The 20,941-nt window shown below is 42.4% G+C and overlaps 2 protein-coding genes across 9 annotated transcripts in view; one reads left to right on the forward strand and one right to left on the reverse strand.

The window, feature by feature from the left end:
• Positions 1-20,941, forward strand: part of mtmr10 (myotubularin related protein 10) — a 902,395-nt gene that overhangs the window by 144,177 nt on the left and 737,277 nt on the right. The window lies entirely within an intron of this gene.
• Positions 1-20,941, reverse strand: part of tjp1 (tight junction protein 1) — a 96,694-nt gene that overhangs the window by 64,367 nt on the left and 11,386 nt on the right. For 2 of the 8 annotated variants that reach the window (XM_033015088.1, XM_033015089.1), the window contains exon 1: positions 20,626-20,911. The exons of 3 other annotated variants lie outside the window; for them this stretch is intronic. In XM_033015088.1, coding sequence (XP_032870979.1) covers positions 20,626-20,658 — 33 coding nt within the window. In that variant the 5' untranslated portion in view covers positions 20,659-20,911. 3 more of the 8 variants (XM_033015093.1, XM_033015091.1, XM_033015090.1) reach the window with 3 other exon arrangements.

A 20,941-nucleotide genomic window follows, 5' to 3' on the forward strand; every position in this document is an offset into this window, starting at 1 on the left:
AGTTTAACATGGAATATTAATCAGAAAGATCACAGCTGATCTGATGGTAACCTCAACTCTGTAGTCTTGCTGTCCTCCTAGTAACCTTTCAATTCCCTGCTTATCGGGAACTTATCTACCTTTACATTGAAACATTCAAAGGCTGACTGCCTCTTGAGCAAGTGCATTGCAAAGGCTCACAATTATAGCCAGTCACACAGCACTAAAACAGTCTCTTCAGCCCACCTCATCCACTGGACCCATCTATACTGGCCCCATGTACCCACATTTAGTCCATATCTTTCTACTCCATGGGAACTCAAGTGCTTCTTAATGTTGCAAGATTCTCAGAAAACAACTTGCCTCATCGCTCTTAAATGGGCCGCCTTTATTTGTAAACAGTGACCCCCGGTTCTAGGTTCTCACACAAGAGGAAACATCTCCACACCCACCTGTGAAGATCCCTCAGGATTATATGTTTCTAACAAGAAATCTCCCTGTAGTGTCATTCATATCAATTTTTGTCTTTTTTTAGCACTTGCCTTAGCAATAGTTAAAAAAAAAATTTATTTACAGTAAATGAGAATTGAAAAACAAGAAGATTGATTTACATCAGATTTCTGGTAAGAAGGTCGTGTAGAAAACTGCAGGCCGTAAATTCCTTTGTAAAGTCAAGGGTCTTGCACCACAGCACCGATACAAACAACCAATTAGCAAAGTTATCTGCAGCCTGGAAGGAATGTCCTGATAACAATGTACTGTGTTTTGTGGTTCTACAGGGAAAGATTATGGATTGTCCAAACAAGCCCAATTTTAAATATTTATGAGGAACATGGAAAGAATTAACCAACACTCCAAGTTTAGTTTTTAAACTTTGATGTTAGGAGCAATAAATAATTATAACAATAACAGATTTGCTTATCAGTGCTCTTTCATATCCCCCAAGCATTTCCTAATTTCTCCACAGGAAGCTACTTCACGTAGGAAAGTAACAACAGCCAAGAAACACACAATATTCAGCCATCTATTGAAATGTACAAAACTCTCACCAGTCCTGACAAGGAAGATGTAGGGATGAGCTATCCCGCAGCTTGGGTGTTTGGAACTTACCCCGGCATTTTGTGTCTTTCTTCGGTGTAAACCAGCATCTGCAGTTCCTTCCTACACATGCAGTTTTACTTGGTCTGCTTTCAGGAGGGAAAGTGAAATCTCTACATTCTCTGCTCAGTAAGGCTGTAGAGCCTCAGTCACTGGGGACTGGTAAAGCGTGGGATACAAAGAGAATGGAGATATGGGGTTAATGCAGAAAAACAGTCCCAAGGGGAATTGTCAGCCATTATCTTACAGAACATCTTGACAGAGAATGCCTACTCCTGCCTCCAATGATGCAGCTTCCTTGGAAATTTGCAGCAATATTTCATCATTTACCACAAACCACGTTCACACTAATAATCTCTCAGGAAATCGGCGACCTGCACGGCGTGGCAACGCAGCAGTAGAGTTGCTGCTTCACAGCGCCAGAGACCCAGGTACAATCTTGACTATGGGTGCTGTCTGTACAGAATTTACACGTTCTCCCTGTGACCGCGTGGGTTTTCCCCCAGGTGCTCCGTCCAGTTTCCTCCCACACTCCAAAGACATACAGGTTTGTTGGGTAATTTGCTCTGGTAAAATAAAAGTGCAAATTGTCCTATAAAAACATTGAAAACTGTTCCAAAAGCCTTTGACAGCAAGGCCATCAATGCCTCCCAAAGATGGGGATGCAGAACCATAGAAACATAGAAAATAGGTGCAGGAGGAGGCCATTCGGCCCTTCGAGCCAGCACCGCCATTCATTGTGATCATGGCTGATCGCCCCCTATCAATAACCCGTGCCTGCCTTCTCCCCATATCCCTCGACTCCACTAGCCCCGGATTGCAGTGGTCTGCTTCTCATATAGTTCTAAGTTCCCATCCTGTCCTGATGCAGCTTCTTGACCCAAAGCATCCATTATCCCTTTTCCTGCACAGATGCTGTCTGGCTTGCTGAGTTCCTCCGGCACGTTCTTTGTTGCTCCAAAATCCAGCAGCTACAGTGTCGTCTTGGAACTTCTGTTGAAGGGACAAGTTCAGCTGATGGGCTAAGGCTAAGCTATATAGCTGCTTGATTCATTACCTCAAAATTAGAGCCAGGCTTTTTAGATGTGGAGTAAACGCGGAGAGTGATAAAAGCTTGGAACTTGCTTCTGGAAACATTATATCAATTGATAATTTTAAATCAGAATTTGGTGGTTTTTGTAAAAAAGTTATTGACAAATGTGGAACAAATGCAGGAAACAGCTAGGTTAAAGGTCAGCAATGATCTCATTGAATGACTGAAAACTTAGCCTTCAATTTTACATAAGTTTATGGATCTGTATCAAATTCTCTCTGACCTCAGTAATATTACATTACCAGTACATGTTATTCATACTGCAGACATTTTATCTAATTTGGAAAAAAACAGATCCCTGCAGAACATTTACAGTTCCATTTAAACAGAAATGATCAAACAATGTTTCCACTGTACTTCCAGAACACTATCAGTAACAGGCAGATAGCATAATTTTTCTCTGGGCAGAATTGCATTACTTTATCAAGAACGAGTTATGAACAACCCGACAGGCTATTCTCCTTTCCTTTAATTTGTCTCTCACCCTGCAGTTTTCAAAAGCACTACTTCACATGTTCAGTATTCTGTCGACTATACCAGAGTTCTCAAAATATTCTGTTGGAATACAATAAAAAGGTCACTAATAAGTATGGTTTTTAATTTTCAACACCCTGCTGATGAGCCAAGGAGTATTGGGAAAGACATCCTCAAGTTCAAGTAAATTTATATTCAAATTGTGTTCCATGGGGCAATTTATAACAACATTTAAAAGACATTTTGACAGGTGCATGAATATGTGAGTAGGAAAGGTTGAGAAGAATACGGGCCAGGTGAGACTAGCATAGATGGAGCATCTTGGTCGACACTGGCAAGTTGGGCCGATGGGCCCATTTCTGCGCGGTATGGCTGACTCTAAAACCAAAAATAGGTCAAATAGACCAACTACGAGTCAAAAATGGCAGCCTGTAAATGTCCACAGGACATTTACAACGGACTACGCAACAGGTCAGGGTTACATAGATTGTATGCAAGTTCATTATTTTCTTGTTTCTATTCTGTACCTATAGATACTGAAATGTCAAGCATGTTATTCAGACTTATCTGCTGCTTGTTTCCCTTATTCACCGAATGTTAACAAAAGCGGACAAAACTAATGGATTCAAATTGTGCGTTTTATGCACAGCCCGTGAAAATGTCGGGGAGAGTGGTGACATTTTAAATGTTTCTCTTAAAACAGCAGTTTACAACCATTTCTCCTTATCAAGCCATTCCAGCATTGAGTAAGTCATTAGTTTCATTGCTGAGATTCCTGTCAATCATCGCTATTTCAAAGGAACTCTCGGAACTCCCGATCTTTATTAGACCCGATGCTGCCGGCTCAAGCTGTCAGTACTAACAAAGCCTGGTAGTCCAGAGAGGGTGCCTTCCTCCCCAATGCCTCCCAGACTTGAAAAGCTGAGTGCAAATGCTGCTGTTCTCAAAGCAGTTCTGGAACTGCTTTGTTCCCTGACTCACCTCACCCCACACAACCCGAGTGTTTCTCCATTTACTGTGTGGACCGTACAAAATCTTCAGGCAAAGGGAAAGGTGGCACTGATGTGAGTCTGAGCCAATTCTGCTCCCATGCCTGGAATACCCATTCATGAAGGAAATTCACCTCTACCATCTTGTCAGTGGTCTATGCAGCTCAAGCTAACGCCAAGATGGCACTGAACAAATTGTACTCGGTCAGTAATTCCTTGAGACAGCATGCCCTACGATATAAGATAGAACTTAATTCATCCCCGGAAGAAAATCCCCTGATGCCCATTCATCATCACCGTGACTTAAATCAGGGCAACTTCAGAAACATACTCCCCAAATACCATCAGAATGTTCTCCTATCCCTTGCAGGATGTTAACACTATTGACCATTGCTTCACCACCATCAAATATGTCTATCGCCCCATCCCTCACCCTCATTTCACCCAATCTGACCATCAGTGGCTGCTGCTCCTTCCAGGTTACAGACAGAGATTGAAACGTGAGGCTCCAGCGTAGAGAGTAATACAGCAAGGTCCCTGCCGGTAATGTCTTATACATTTCTTGACAGGTCAACTCTCTTGACAAGGTAAACTCTCAGAAAGTGGCCAACCCGCATGGAGCACCTGGACTGGTTCTGCAATTATGTGCCAACCAATTGGCTAGTTTTCACACTCACTTCAATAATCTTCTTGCCCCCATCTGCGTTAAGGAAATCTCCATCATTCCAGTCTCTGAAAATTAAAGCAACTTCTCTGTGACTACCACCCAATAGCTCTAACGACCATAATGACGACTTTAAATGATAACTAATGCCGTATGTTTGTGGTCTTCTGGACAATCTCGACCCCCTGCAATTCACATACAGGACAATTAGGTCTATGGAGGATGCTGTCTCTCTGGCACTACATTCAGCTTTTGACAATAAAAACTCCAATTGCAAGATGCTATTCATCGATTACAGCTCAGCCTGCAACACCAGAATGCCAAATAAGCTCATCCCAAACTTCTGAACCAAGGTCTTGAGATCTCAATCAGCAATTCACTTCTGGACTTCCTGACCGGCAGACCTGGCAGTTACAATTGGTCATAACATTTTCTTCATGCTGACTCTCAACGCTGGTGCCCCGCTAGGTCATTCTTCTCCTCTCCCTGCACACCCATGTGTGGCCAAATATACTGACAACTCGACTTTTACGTCCATCCATAAAATCAATGCTGTCAGCCAATATAGAGCAACAATGAAACAAAGTACAGGAAAGAGATTGAGAACCTAGCGTCATGGTGTATAGACGATAACCTAACCCTTAACATCAATACGATGAATAAAATAGTTAACTCAAGGAAGTGAACATAACCTTGTCCTCATCAACGGGCCTTTTGTAAAGATGGTCCTGTGTATCAAATTCCAAGACATCTGTATCACCAACAATCCAACTTTGTCTTTTCAAACCAATGCAGTGACCAAGAAAGCACGTAAACATAGTTACTTTCTTTGGGGTCTGACAAGATTTGGCATATCCATGAGGTTACAGTCCGTAACCCAAACAGTTCACGTGGGTATGTGGCCAGCAATTGAATACCCACATTGATTTGAATTGAATTGATTTTATTTTATTAGGGACAGTGCATATTAATAAACATTTGCATGTAATATGCAAGATTGTAGCCAGTAGCTAATTTCCATCTTTAGTCCCAACACAAGGTAAACACATCCCAAACAAGGTAAAAACAAAAGACAAAAACAAAAACAAAACAAACAATAAAGTAAAAAAGTAGCAATTAAAGAGTACCATAGGTTATTTTTAATGTAGATTATGATTGCAATTTTGATTTTGCAGTAACCATATTTTTAGATGTTTGGTAAATGAGGTAAGGGTTGGCAGATCCCGTATGACGCATGGTATCGCGTTCCAGGTCTGCGACGCTCGATATGAAAATACTGACTGCCCAAAGACACTTTTCCTAAACAGGACTATACATGTAGAAGATGCATGCGGCATCCCCACAGCTGCCAGCAAATTCATCCCACCAGTGTCCCAAAAGCTCATTCATATACACAGGCCTACATAAGTTGGGTGTTCGTAAACTGGAGAGAATAAAGGAAAATGTGTAAAGGGAATTTGAAAGGCATCTTGTCTGCATCTTGTTGCTTGCCAAACTCTGAAGATTTATCCGACTGGCAAAATACAGAGACACCAGGTAAATGTTTCTTTTTAAGCAAGGAATACTGAAGGCCCACAATCCAAAATATCCAAGACAAATAAGAGAGTGTGTCAGTTTGGATCCAGATAAAATAGCAAAGTTGCAGCATATTTTGCAGGTGCAGATGGAAGAAGGCAGATTGTAGCCATGGTATGAGCATTCGTCAGTCAGAGAGAGAGAGATAGCTACAGCACGGAAACAGGCCCATCAGCCCACCAAGTCCACCAGACACCATTTACAGTAATTCCAATCTAATTGCATTTACTCTTTCCCCATATTTGTGTTGAACTTGCACATCCTGTCTGTTACCAAATAGCTTTTCTCTGGATGCTCTGGATTCTTTCCACATCCCACAGAATTGCTATTTGGTAAGTTAATTTCCCCTAGTGTGTGATTTGGCGGTAAAGTCACTGGTGCTGAGGCAGCAGCTTCACTAACTGGACTGCCCATGTCTATGGCAAGTTGCTCTTATATGTTATATTTCTGCACCGTTCACCTCAATGATAATTAAGCCAAGGTTAAGCAGTTATCGCTGATCTAACTCATGGATAGCAGATGCCACAAATTATACACCTACTAAAATCTGTCAGAGACATTATACAGTTTTCATCACCCATTACAATAGTTCTTAAAGCAGTAGCAAAAAGTATGCACCCTCACCTGAGTAAACGGATCCTGCTTGACATTAGTACCGTCAAAACAGAAAAAAGAAAGCAGGCCAAAAAGCAGGGTGTTTTTGGGAAGATTATTTGCTATTATTACCTGGTTTGACCTGTGTACATGCAGGCTCGTATTGATGTGGTGATGCCCTCTGTAATGGCCCAGCAAATGCCTCAGACAAAGGTAAGTAAAAGGACAAAGTGGCAAAAAGTTAGTCTGCATTCCTGTTTACTGGCACAAATACCAGACTCAAAAGCAATGCCTTCTACACTAAACTGATTTATTAAGGTCCACTGACTGAATGAATTGCTATTGTTCAGTTAATAATGCCACCATTGCTTTTCAAAAAGCATCCTTGCCAGGTGAGGAAGAGAAAGAGTTGAATACCAATTTCAAACTGAAGAGACGTTAATCGTTTGAAAATAGTTCTGGCAATAAACCTGAATACAGCCATAGCTGCCGATCAGTACAGTCCCGCCACCCTGGGATCTATTTCAACCTCGCTAGCAGTCTTTATTGTACATTCTCCATGAACATGTAGGTGCTCTGGCTTCCTCTGGCATCCCAATAAGATGAGAGTTGAAAAGTTAATCAGCAGTTGTAAATTTATCCAAGGATAGGTGGTTGGAAAGTTGAGTGGCATGCAATAGTTACAGGGAAATAAGTGAGGGAATATGATTGCTTCAAAGGTGATTATCATATCGATGAACAACATTGTCTTCTTGTATATTGTAAGGAAATACTGTATAAACAGTTTTTTCACCCATTTCTATAGGTGATCCATATCCCGTTGTAAACTTGGCTGTGCACAAGTTCACCAATTTTGGTATCGTCTGCAAATTCACTAACCAACCCATCTACATTTACATCTGTCATTTATATACATCACAAACAACAAAGATCCCAGCAAAATTACACTGACCACAGACCTCCAGTCAAAATTACAGCCTTCCATCACAACCCTTTGTCTTCTACAAGAAACCAGTTTTGAATCCAAATGACCAAGTCACCATGGATCCCATGAATTTTAAGTTTCTGCAGCAATCTACCATGAACGGCTTACTAAAATTCCTCTAGACAACATCCGCCACCCTACTCCCATCAATCATCTTTGTTGTCACCTCAGAAAACTCGATCAAGGCATTTCATTATGTAGGGTGGTCACTGACTAGCAAGTGTAATAGGAATGCAAAACAGTTAAGACGGAGTATTAGGCCAACAAAATAATCCAGGATTCGCTGACAATGCCATTTTCATAAAGTCCTCTTGCCAAACTGAACACCATACAAAACCTATTTTTGTTGAATGAAAAGTGATGTCACCCGTAAATAGCACCAATATTTCTCAGATTCAGCAACTCCCACCAGCTACCAATGACTAAACTCTAAACTTGCATAATCATTATCAATAAAGATATGTCGAAATGTTAGCAGCCACAGAATGGGTTTGGAGTAATTTGCATAAAGTCCCAAGAACATTCCTGTTGCTGGCACCATAGTCTCAGCACGTTACTATTAAATGTGGAAAGCTACAACAATGGAGGGAAACAACTCACACGCAGCTGCTTTCCACGCCCTGTTCTTTACTGCAGTTCTCCATATTGCACAAACACTTTTTTTTTTTTAAATAGGACACCTGCACTGAAACCTCAGCTGTTTAGCAAATCAGGAAAGTGTCATTCAATGAGGTCATATTTCCAAAAAGTCTGATACTCAGAGAAACAAAAGAATAAAGGCTCTGTTCTGTGACAGTGTGCTACATTGATCGGTCTACAATCAAGATACAAAGAAAATGAACATGGTGCACCTGAAGTTTCAGTAGTGGGAAGGAGAGCTTGAAAGGAAGGACTTGACCAATTGATCCGATAGTAATTGGACCATGTCACCTGGAAGATTACTGCCAAGATCATGTACAGCGTTTCCAGCCCCCAGTTACATCCATCAGTGATTAACACGAGCCTTCACTAATGCAAGAAAACAGATTTAGATCTTTGACATGTGGAAAGATCAGAGGAATATACTTGACTGGAAACTACCACAGTGATTTCAACACAAAAAACTTATTTTAATAACAAAATAGCATAAATTTGAAAAATGACTAAAGAACCAAAGGCTGCAGAGTACTAAAAGTTGGTTAAATGTCAAACTTTTGAATTACTTGAAGATTTTTTGACATGAACGATGACCATGTTGAACGTGAAAATTCAGCACAATACTCTTTGCCTTGTTAATGATGCACTTAAAATTATAAATGTACACAGAAGTTGCCAGACAAAGAAATAGGTTCCCACTAGTGAGAACAAATTAGAGGTGGACTCCCAAAATCACCTGGAGGCAGATAGCGAAGCGTAGATTGAACTAGCTTTCAAGATAATGTTAATTTAAGAGTATAACACTGCCTGCTGCATTACTGGCCACTTGTCGGTCACTATTGATAAACATTTTGGTATAATTATTGATTGAGGAGAGGAATTTGGATGACAATACTGCATGGCTGATTTTTTCATTCTGTTCAGCCATATATTTTGCCCACTCTGCCACCCTTGTGTCAAATTAATTACCCGTGGTCAAACTGTTGTGGAACTATGGGGGGGGGTCATCATCTATTCACTGAATTATAAAATCTTTTTGCTTCATTGGCTAACTTAATTCCAAGTTTAAACATAAGTCAATGCGAAGAGAGGTCTCCCAGATTCTAATGAATAACCTTTACACCAATTACCCACAAAGTCATAAGATGCACAAACTGTTCTGTACAAATCAGCACATTGATTAGCCAATCTCAGAATCAGAATTAACTCAACTTTTAACTTTTGTTATAGTTTGTCCAGTCCAAGTTAGTCCCAATCCCATCCCTGTCCACATCCTTCTAAACCTCTCGTAACCACTCACTTGTGAGCTCCAGAACATAAAAGGCTCAACTACAACCCAACAACTTACCTGGATCAGAAAAACGGCAGAAATCGGTGCCGTTTCGGACAAGCTGCTTGAGCACCTGAAGGCTCTCGCAATTTCGCGATCTCCCGCAGCTGCGGGAGCCCCGGACTTTAAATTTTCCCATGCTGGCTGTGAAACTCCCGACCCGACTGAGGATCCCAGGTACGGTACCTGGAGACCCCGGGATGACCTCCAGAGCCGACGGGCTGGATCTTCCAGGAACAACGGAGCTGGAGCTGCCGACTTTGGGGGAACCCCCGTCCGTAACGGAGCTGGAGCTGCCGTCTGTGAGGGAATCCCCGTTCCAGCGCAGGTTCGCAGAAACAGCAGGTACAGTAAACTCAGTACCTGGAAACAAAGGGGAAGCCTCCATTGTGTCCGGAAACGTGGCCGACGGGCAGGACTTCAGGTCAGAATGAAGCGCAGGGGACATCAGCCCCTGTCCCCTATCCTACTGGCCAATGTACAGTCCCTTGAAAATAACGTGGAGGACTTAAGGGCAAGGCTGCTTTACCAAAGGGAGCCGAGGGAATGCTCTGTGTTGTTTCACAGAGACATGGCTCACCCCCAGCTCCCCAGACTCAGCGGTCCAGCCTGAAGGGTTCTCCATCCACCGTATGGACCGTACACTGGCATCTGGGAAAGGGAGAGAAGGGGGCGTCTGCCTCATGGTCAACTCTGCGTGGTGCTCAGACATGGCAGTCCTGTCCAGCTCCTGCTCTCCACACCTCGAACATCTGGCGGTGAAGTGCCGTCCCTTCTACCTTCCAAGGGAATTCACCTCCATTATCCTGACAGCGGTCTACATCCCACCCCAGGCAGACGTCCGTCTGGCACTGGAGGAGCTGCATGCCGTGGTCATCAAACACCAGATGTTTTACCCCGAGACATTTGCCACCATTGCTGGGGACTTCAATAAGGCAAACCTAAAGAAATCACTCCCTAACTTCCACCAACATGTCTCCTGCTGCACCAAAGGACCTAACACCCTCGACCACTGCTACACCACCATCAAGAATGCCTATCGCTCTATCCCTCGCCCTCCACTTCGGTAAATCCGACCATACCGCGGTGCTGCTTCTTCCTGCCTACAGGCAGCAATTGAAGTGCGCACTCCCAGAAGTGAGGACAGGATAGAGCTGGTCGGGGGCGGGGGCGGGGGGGGGGGGGGGGGGGGGGCAGAGGAACAACTCCAGGACTGTTTGGAGTCTGTAGACTGGGCAATGTTCATGGACACGGCAACGAACTTGAACGAATACTCCACAGTAGTTACAGATTTCGTAAAGAAATGTGTGGAGGACTGCATCCCTACAAAAACCTTCCAAGTGTTTCCCAATCAGAAACCTTGGATAAACTTTGAGATCCGCACTCTTCTGAAGTCCAGACACAGGGCATTCACTTCCAATGATACAGTGGCCTACATGAAGTCCAGATACGACCTTGGTAAGGCCATCAAAAAGGCCAAAAGGGACTTCTGCTCCAAACTGGAGGATGAAACAGATGTTCGGCAGCTGTGGCGGGGCCTGAATGCAATCACCTCCTACAAGGCGAAACCAGGAGGCAGCTCGAATGTCGGCGAAACATCACTCCCTGACGAGCTCAATGCGTTTTACGCACGCTTTGATAGGGAGAATACTGATGTGCCTTCCAGATCCCCCATTCGCTGTGATGGTATTTCAGTCTCAGTCACAGAGGCCGACGTCAGGAAATCCTTCAGAGGGGTGAACCCCCGAAAAGCACCTGGACCTGATAGTATACCCGGTCGTGTTCTAAAAACCTGTGCGGACCAACTGGCTGGAGTTTTTACGGACATTTTTCAACCTCTCACTTCTGAGGTCTGAGGTCCCCACCTGCTTTAAAAGGGCATCAATTATACCAGTGCCCAAGAAGAGTAAGGTGACGTGCCTCAACGACTATTGACCAGTGGCACTAACGCCGGTGGTGATGAAGTGCTTTGAGAGGTTGATCATGGAGCAAATCAACTCCCACCTCGACAAAAACCTGGACCCACTGCAGTTCGCGTACCGCCACAACAGATCAACAGTGGATGCGATCTCACTGGCCCTCCACTCCGCTCTGGACCACTTGGACAACAAAAACTCAAATGTCAGGCTGTTATTCATCAATTACAGCTCGGCATTTAACACAATCATCCCCTCCAAGCTGGTTACCAAACTCGCAGAACTGGGTCTCTGCGCATCCCTCTGCAATTGGATCCTCGACTTCCTCATTCACAGACAACAGTCTGTTCGTATTGGTGGAAATGTGTCAGCCTCGATAACAATCAGCACGGGAGCACCTCAAGGCTGCGTGCTCAGCCCCCTGCTGTACTCACTCTATACCCATGACTGCGTAGCCAATCTCAGTGCGAACTCCATCATTAAGTTCGCTGACGACACCACTGTTGTGGGGCGTATCACTGATGGGGATGAGTCAGAGTATAGAAGAGAGATCGAGCAACTGTCCATATGGTGCCGGCGCAATAACCTGGCCCTCAACACCAGCAAAACCAAGGAACTGATTATGGACTTTGGGAGGAGTAGGAGGGGGACCCACAGCCCCATTTATATCAACGGGTCGATGGTTGAAAGGGTCAAGAGCTTCAAATTCCTGGGCGTGCACATCTCTGAAGATCTTTCCTGGTCCGAGAACACTAATGAATTATCAAGAAAGCTCATCAGCGCCTCTACTTCCTGAGAAGATTACGGAGAGTCGGTTTGTCAAGGAAGACTCTCTCTAACTTCTACAGGTGCACAGTAGAGAGCATGCTGACCGGTTGCATCGTGGCTTGGTTCGGCAATTTGAGCGCCCTGGAGAGGAAAAGACTACAAAAAGTAGTAAACACTGCCCAGTCCATCATCGGCTCTGACCTTCCTTCCATCGAGGGGATTTATCGCAGTTGCTGCCTCAAAAAGGCTGGCAGTATCATCAAAGACCCACACCACCCTGGCCACACACTCATCTCCCTGCTACCTTCAGGTAGAAGGTACAGGAGCCTGAAGACTGCAACAACCAGGTTCAGGAATAGCTACTTCCCCACAGCCATCAGGCTATTAAACCTGGCTCGGACAAAACTCTGATTATTAATAACCATTTTCTGTTATTTGCACTTTATCAGTTTATTTATTCATGTGTGTATATATTTATATCATGGTATATGGATACACTTATCTGTTTTGTAGTAAATGCCTACTATGTTCTGTGTGCTGAAGCAAAGCAAGAATTTCATTGTCCTACACAGGGACACATGACAATAAACTCACTTGAACTTGAACTTGTCCAACTGTCTTTTAAAGGTTGTTAATATACCTGCTTCAACTACATCTTCTGGCAGCTCATTCCACATTCCCTCCACTCTCAGGTTCCTACTAAATCTTTCCCCTCTCGCATGGAACGTATGCTCTCTAGTTCTCGATTTTCTTACCCTGGCAAATACTCTATTCCCCTCACAATTAAAAAAACCCCCACTATGATAACCCCTTAAGCCTCCTGCACTTTGAGGCAATTAATCTTTGTAATACTCTAATCCAGATTGCTAGATTGTTCAAGACAATTTAAATGGACAGATACATTTTGGATGGATCAGGGAATTGATTTGTGCGTAGAACTGGTACAGAAGAGGAGATGAGGACTGCTGCAAATCAGCCTGGAGGGACCGTGGCCTCTTCCTTTTCTATTTTTATGCTCTCATAGTCTGGTCAGGCTCACGTAATCACATTTTCACTCTACTAAACCTATTAATTTACTGTATAGTAGACAAAGTCTCCAAAACAAACTAGTATTCAGTCAGTGTAGTTATAGTTAAACAGTTCAAATTGAAATGTATAAACCACAGCAATATTTCCAATTATAAGAAAGAATTTCTAATACTGAATGTGAAAAACATACCACCCAATGAACTGCATAACTTACAAAACAATGTGAATTTCACGATTAGATGACAGTCTGATTGCTTCTTGGTGCCATTATTGCACGTAGTCTTCAGTGACATCGTTTCCTTGAGGCTTTAGGTTTTTTGTTAGCTTAACCATTGTTCTTTAAAACAGAATAATGCAGGTATGGATGAGGAACAAACCCTCAGCCTGCAAGACCAGAACCATTCACTAAAGTCTAATCTTTCTTTTTGTTGTTTAATCACACATGTTCAGGAATTTGAGTTTTTGGTAGGGGGCGGAGAATAGTCTACAATAAATGAGCAGAGCACAATACAGAGTAAGTGTACAAACTGAAGCTCACATTTTATGCAATTATGTCCAATAAACTAAAGTGGTTAAGAAGTCCAGCAATGAACCACATCCATGAATTGAAGAATTTGCATTGGTAATCAGGAGTTTTGGACCAATAATACCTAGTTGACAAGCTAATATTTACCAGAGGAAAAAGATTAAAGCATATAAATTTCAGCATTCACGAGTTCTCATTTTTAACAAGATTGCTACACTTGTAACCAATGTATATTTGCTCACTAAAAACAAGTAGAATTCTGGGATGCTTTGTTCTAACACTCATCAATTGGATCTATTTGATAAGGGCAGGCACCAGAACTATAAATATGCACTTTGATTTTTACATGCTATTAAAAAACTGACAAATACAACCGTACAGGTTTGTATTTTGAATCAGTTTAAGTTTTCAGGTTCCAATCCTGATTATTGGTCGCTTCAAAGAAACCATTGTCTAAGGTGGTAATTTTTTTAATTGTACTTATTCACAAGCTGGTTCAGACCTAATCTGTGTTTTGCAAGTTACACCCAATTCATATTTATTTGACAAAAATACCACTGAACTTAAGTCTAATTCATTTCCCATCAATATGCTGAAAATGGATTTGAATTCCAGTGCAATTATAGTCAGAAAGCAAATTCTTACAGATGCCAACTGCTTTGTCCAGTATAAACTGGCACGGTCTATACCGTTGATGGGAACCAATTCTGAGAAATAAACCACAATCCTTTGTCAGGTGACTATTATACAAATTCATGCTGGGTTTTTTTCCGTACGTTTTAAAATTTATTCGAGAACTAAATGGCAATTAGTTCAATAGCAGCCATTTGGTCATTTTGATTAATGGTTAAACATCTAAACATTACAACCAGTCTTTCATCATTTAAATGCCAACAAGCCCACTGTGCATTCTCAGCATTTTCTTTTGCACAACAGAATAAAATGTTTCCTTTGTTGGCTGCAGAGGTTAGTGAGATTGGGCAACTTACTTTAGCTCCCACCAATGTGCAGCCACAGCACCAAACTGCTATTAATTCAACACCAAGTGACAAGCAGCTGGCAATCCGAGGTATAAACAGCCTGTAGTCATCGTCCAGGAGTCATTGCAGCAGAGAAGAAAGTTACTGATCATTCTTACAGGATGGTTTGATGTCGTCTGCTTAATATTCAATTTCCCAGCATCAACAATAAGCAAAGTCACAGAAACAGTTCCCCAGCCATTGAGATGAAAAAACATACTACAAATTGCCCATATTTTGTAATATTATGTCCTATCCTTTGTCTACATGCCTGTGATGCTGCCACTGTACCTGCAGCTCGCCGTACTAGTGCAAATGGATGAATTGAAATATGTCCAAAAAGGGATGCAATTGAAATCTCACAAAAAATACTGCTTCTGATGCGAAATGCTGATAAATTGTCCATTTGGTCCATGCCTAATTCCTAAGCTTATCAGTCTCAGCTACATTTTACCACAAGGCACCCACTGGCAGAGATGGACAAGCAATTCCTTGTCAAATCGACCACACGCAGTACCAGGGAGAAACTCTTCTGCAACATTACCCTTTTAGTATCAAGAAATTAAATTTAAATGTCAATAGAACTAATGGAAACAACATAATTGTACGCTCAATGTGCATTGATCACAAAGAGAAAGGCTCATAAGCTTAAGTTTTCACGTTTCAAATGTATTGTTGGCTTTGCACAAATCTAGGTATGCAGCTTCAAGCTCATGTTGTTGCCTTCTTCCCATACAGCTAGGTGCTACATTAATGTAGCTACATAATAGAGTTAGAGTACATCTTTCCATTGCAACTTAAACAATTAAAAACCACAGGAAAAAGTATGACATTAATATTTTGTTTGAAATTCGCAAATTAAACAGTTAATGGTGCTAAACCAAGATAACTACCTTTATAGTCTAAAAAGTCAAAGTCTAAAAAGATAAATAAATTGATATTTCCCTGTGTACAAACCTACACACAAACAAAATGCAGTAATAGCTTCATCTTAATGTAACTAAATTTTTGACTGCTATTTATTTGATATTAAATTGTTAAAATGGAAATGTGGACTTTATACATCTGCACCAGATCCTCATGTTGGTTATATGCCAGAGTAAATAAACCAACATTATACAAGTTGAAAAGTAACAGCCTTCTCCCAAATCAACCAACCAATTTTAAGAGCTACAAATTTTCACTGGAGCACAGGAGACATCATGAGAGGGATATAAAATGATTAGACATATAGATATGCTAGTGATAGCAGGTAGCCACTGTCCATTTCACAGAACACGGTGTCTAAAACTAAAAGGGCACAGGTTGAGACGAAAGGGAGGTTTTAAAGGTGACATGAGGGGTATATTTTTCACACAAAGATCTGAAATGAGCTGCCAGAGGTGGAAGAGGCAACAACAAGACATTGAAGAGGCACCTGGATGGATAATTGAATAGGGTTGCCAACTGTCCCGTATTACCCAGGACATCCCATATATTGGGCTAAATTGGTTTGTCCCAGACGGGACCGCCCTTGTCCCGTATTTGACTGCTATTACTCTGTTCGAGGGGACTGTCGGGTCGGAGCGCCGTGTCCGGCCCTGCCTCACATGTCCCGACGTAGTGCAGCAGCAGCGCCTCGCCTGTGGCCCCGTCGGTCAGCAATCCGGCCAGCTGTCCGATATTCGGACCTTCACTTACCGCCTACACAACCAATTGGACCAGCTGAATTTTCTCTCACCTGCTAAGGCTCAGAGAACCATTTTGTCATGGCTTCTAGTGTTGAATCACCGTCCAGTACCAATTATGTAGACAGCTTGCAAGGCAATGACCAGACTAGTTTACAATATTGCTCTGGATCATACAACCTTCAAGTACAGGTACTCAGCCTCACATTCAAATACAGATAACCATCAATCAATCAATCTTTATTGTCATCTTGCAAAGCAACAATTGTACAGTGCAAAATGAGAAGACGTTTCCCAGGGAATACCGGAGCATCACACATAAAACATAAACATTTCACATATAATAACAGTAAAAACTATCCAGTCCCTGATGAAACAGTATAAATAATTAAAAGCAGGTAAAACCAGGTGTGTGTGGAGGGGGTACAGTTTGTCCTTAGCTATTCTCAGAGCTTTTTTCAGAAAGCGGCTCTGGAACAGTTCTTGTACCGAAGGTGTAACCATTTTGTCTCTAAAGTGCTGGAATAACTCAGGTCAGGCAGCATCTCTTCTTCAAACGGAAGGGTCTCAGCCCGAAACATCACTTGTTCATGGTCTCCAGAGATGTTGCCTGACCAGTTACTCCAGCACTTCGTGCCTTTAAAAAAAAAACAGCATCTGCAGCTCCTTATGTCTTGATATACCAGACCATCTTTTAAGCAGGCAACCGAGGGATACAGACAATGCACAAGCAGATAAGATTGGCATCAAGGTTGGAAATACAAATGCAGAAAACATTTCAGGAACATTAGTTTGGAGTGTTGTAGACACCACTCAAGTTGCAAAAAATAAACTTCCAAAATGAATGCGTTCATACAAGGTGATGCACATCCAAAAATGCATCCACGCTCTGCCACAGAGATACAACTGATCTAATTATTTTTCTACACACTCCAGACAGACCCACCAATAGTTCACTTTATAACTTGGGCCAATTTATCTGAACTATAACTTCAGCATTTCCAGTTCTGGCACACCACCAAGAGCAAAACTCAAAGTCGTCTTAAAGTTCAAGTGTCAAGTGTTTAATTGTCACATGCACCAGGAATGGGACAATAAAGTCCTTGGAAATGGGATAATCAAGCTTCTCAACCATTGTTTATTTCTCTTTGCATCAATGTTTTACCCAAAGGTACACGTTATTCTGAGGGATGGTTTTGGCTGAACTATATACTCCAGTACCTTGGGAGAGAAATAATACTTAATGGTTCATGCACTTTCAGAATCAGAGTCAAATAAAGCTCTCATAAATATTAAACACTGGAGGAACTCAATGGATCAAATAGCGACTGTGGAGGAAAAGGAATTGCACGAGTCCTGATGTAGGGTCCTTATCCAAAACATCATTTAACCTTTTCCTCCAGAGATGTTGCATGACCACTGAGATACTTAATACATTTGCAGATTTAATACACAAGAATATCATTGTCCACAAATGCTTTCTTGTCATTGACATCCGTTGAACACGAATGGCAGATGTAAATCCAATAAGGAGCTTGGTATCTTTCACAGCTTAGTACTGAAGTAGAATTCAATTTCAGCACTAAAACATCCTCTTTCAGGGAATAATTTGCCACCAAGCTAACTCTACAAATAATTCTTCCCAAATATTTCACTAATCGATTTATAACTTAAAATTGAACAACTGCTGTAATGTGAAATCAGCTAATGCACAACATACTGTTTAGATTTCTGACAGACCACTTGCCACAATTCTGAACATGCACACTCTTTAAAATTTAACAACCATGTTCTACAACTGCAGATGGTTCAAGCAAAATATAACTGTACTAGAGTCGATGAACAACAAAAGGTAATCTTCAGTGCTTATTATAACTGCAGCAGAACTTCAGCTTTAAAGGTTCCCTAATTCCAGTGATAAATGTCTTTTTACTCCAATATGTTGCTGATCAGGACAAAACAAAAGTCAGCAGTGAGGTTGTTAACAATTTCACGTGGCAGTAAAGGGCAAGGCACCTAGGTCATCCTAGATTCTACCGCTGGAGATCAACACCAGATTCCGAGGTTGCAAATGATAAAATTCCTGCCCCTCCATTTAAATCGTTGTTTTTCCTTCTCCAATCTCCTCCATAAGCAAACAATCTGCTCCCCTCACTCTGACCTTTTGTGAACCCCAACCTCCAGGCCTCGTACTCCATTCCTTAGTCAGCATTACGCGTTTTATTTACACGGAATCTTGTCTAGATACAGGATTTTTTTTTTTACATAAATGGCAGCATGTAAATTTTCACTCAAGTACAATGTATTGTTAACAATTCCAGGAAACTACCCCAAAAGTTGCAACAATTCTCACTGGGCAGTGACTGCACCGTATTGAAATGTTTGCACAAAGGAATTTCCAGCCCACACAGCTTTACAGAATTTGGTCACATTCACACTTACTGAAAGCTCTCAGTCCTGCCATAAACAATATTCCAAGTACAATCAGGCAAAGCACTAAAAGACATCAGCTTCAACAAAACCTTGGCAATCTAGAATAGTTTCCCAGAAACCCAGTGTTCAAGTCACTGCATTGAATCAAGACATTCACCTCCACATATAGGAACCTAAAAATCATTAAAACAAGGTTCACTCCCCAATCACACAGCCACTAAAAGCAAACTACTTTGTTGATTCTGGTTCACTCCCTTCAGATTGACATCAGCACAGGAACAAAACAGTACATTACTGGGCTGTATTATTGCATTGAAATGTCAACATTAATTCTGTATCAACTAGTCATCCAGTTTATCATTGAAGAGAATGATTCATTAATGCATTTGTTCGTATATCAGGTCTGTTCAAGACCCTGGTTGTTTAAAACAACGTAACTAATCTAAAAATAAGCGCGCAGTAAAAAACACATTCCTACAAAGCAAGATAGGGCAAATCTGCCTCACTCAAAACAACTTATCATTTAACTGCTGAAACACCCAAGCACATCATTACTCTTCCCACCATAATTTCGAGGTTGAGACTGGCTCCACTCAAAATTACTCCCAAATCCCCAGACAATAGCTCTCAAATCAGTCATGCTCATGCAACATACTCAGAAGTATGAAGAAAATATCAGTGATCTGACCTTCAATTCGTCCCTACTTATTTATAGTTCATATTTAAATTCAAATATTTCCAAGATGCAATTGCACCTGGGTCAATGTTTCAGGGTGTATTTTGATTATCCTTTTGGAGTCCATCATTCTTCATTACTGATTCTGCTTCAAAGTACCTTAACTAAACTAGATAAACATTTTTTTTTAAACCAATAAGAACACAAGCAACCAGATTTCAAATCTCCAATACTTCACTCTTGGATCATGGCGTTTGAATCAGGAAGTTTTGCAACAGTTTGGTAGCCAGTTGCCGAAAATTGACCAATGTTTAAAAATGTTAAGCTTTACCGAAATCTAAAATTGTCACTTGTTTAAAGAAATATTGACTACTGTACTCCCTCGCGGTCTTGGTAAAAATAGTAAACAAGTAGGTTGTAAATTACCATCTTTCTCATCGGGAGACCCTTGTTTAAAACCAAGCCCTCGCACCACATTCGGTTAAATGAGCGTCCGCTATTGCTCAAGGTAGCCACCGTCTTCAACCAATAGTACAACCAACAAACATAGTAAACACCTCTCCCGTCCAACATCTGAGGATTTACTTACTACTACAAATAAGACACATTCAATTCTGTCACTTACCACAACAATTCAAGAGACTCAAAGAATACAGGACCGGCGATTAAACTCAGTCATGGAACCATACAACTCACTCCGTTCTAACTGCCGTCAGTTCATAAGTCTTTTTATCAATCTGATTTTTACTTTCATGGTGATGAGATACTTACGCAGAAGAATTATTCATCACACCCTTTCCCTAGTTTCGAAGGCATACCATAAAGTTACATCATCGCACTAAAATGACTTCTAATCTCACCAGTGTACGGCAACGCCGCCTTTCAAATACCGAGCACAAAAACACCAGGAAGATCCAATAAAGTGATGCGGGCTGCAAAGTTAAACTTTACAACTACAATACTTGTCGGAACCGCAGTCAGTGGGGTGCTGCCCACCCGACCCGACGCCTCACACACTCCCGGGTTCACCCAACACACACTCCCGGGTTCACTCCTCACCCCAAACCTGCCTGACCCAAAGAGGGTTGGCGCTGTGCCTGCCACCTCGTTCTCCAATCCCTAACCCAGGACCTTGCCCGCCCCAGACCCGCTGCTCCCCGCCTCAGGCCCCGACCTTGCCCGCTGCTCCGGCCGCTCGGGCGGACATCTTGTTTTGCTGGCCTGGTTCCGCCGCTCCTCACAGGCTCCGGCCGAACATCCCAGACGGGCGAGGATCTGTCGGCGCCAGTTACCCGCCCGCTGCGGTTCCCCAGTCACTGCGAGCCCGCAGCCCGGTCCCTGTCCCGGTCCCGGCGGCGGTTCCCCAGTCACTGCGAGCCCGCTGCCCGATCCCGGCAGCGGTTCCCCAGTTACTGCGAGCCCGCTGTCCCGGTCGCGGCGGCAGCGAACAACAACAGGGCCGCGGACCAGCCCGGCTCCTAGCGACCACG

Source organism: Amblyraja radiata, chromosome X, assembly GCF_010909765.2.
Source record: "Amblyraja radiata isolate CabotCenter1 chromosome X, sAmbRad1.1.pri, whole genome shotgun sequence".
NCBI lineage: Eukaryota > Metazoa > Chordata > Chondrichthyes > Rajiformes > Rajidae > Amblyraja > Amblyraja radiata.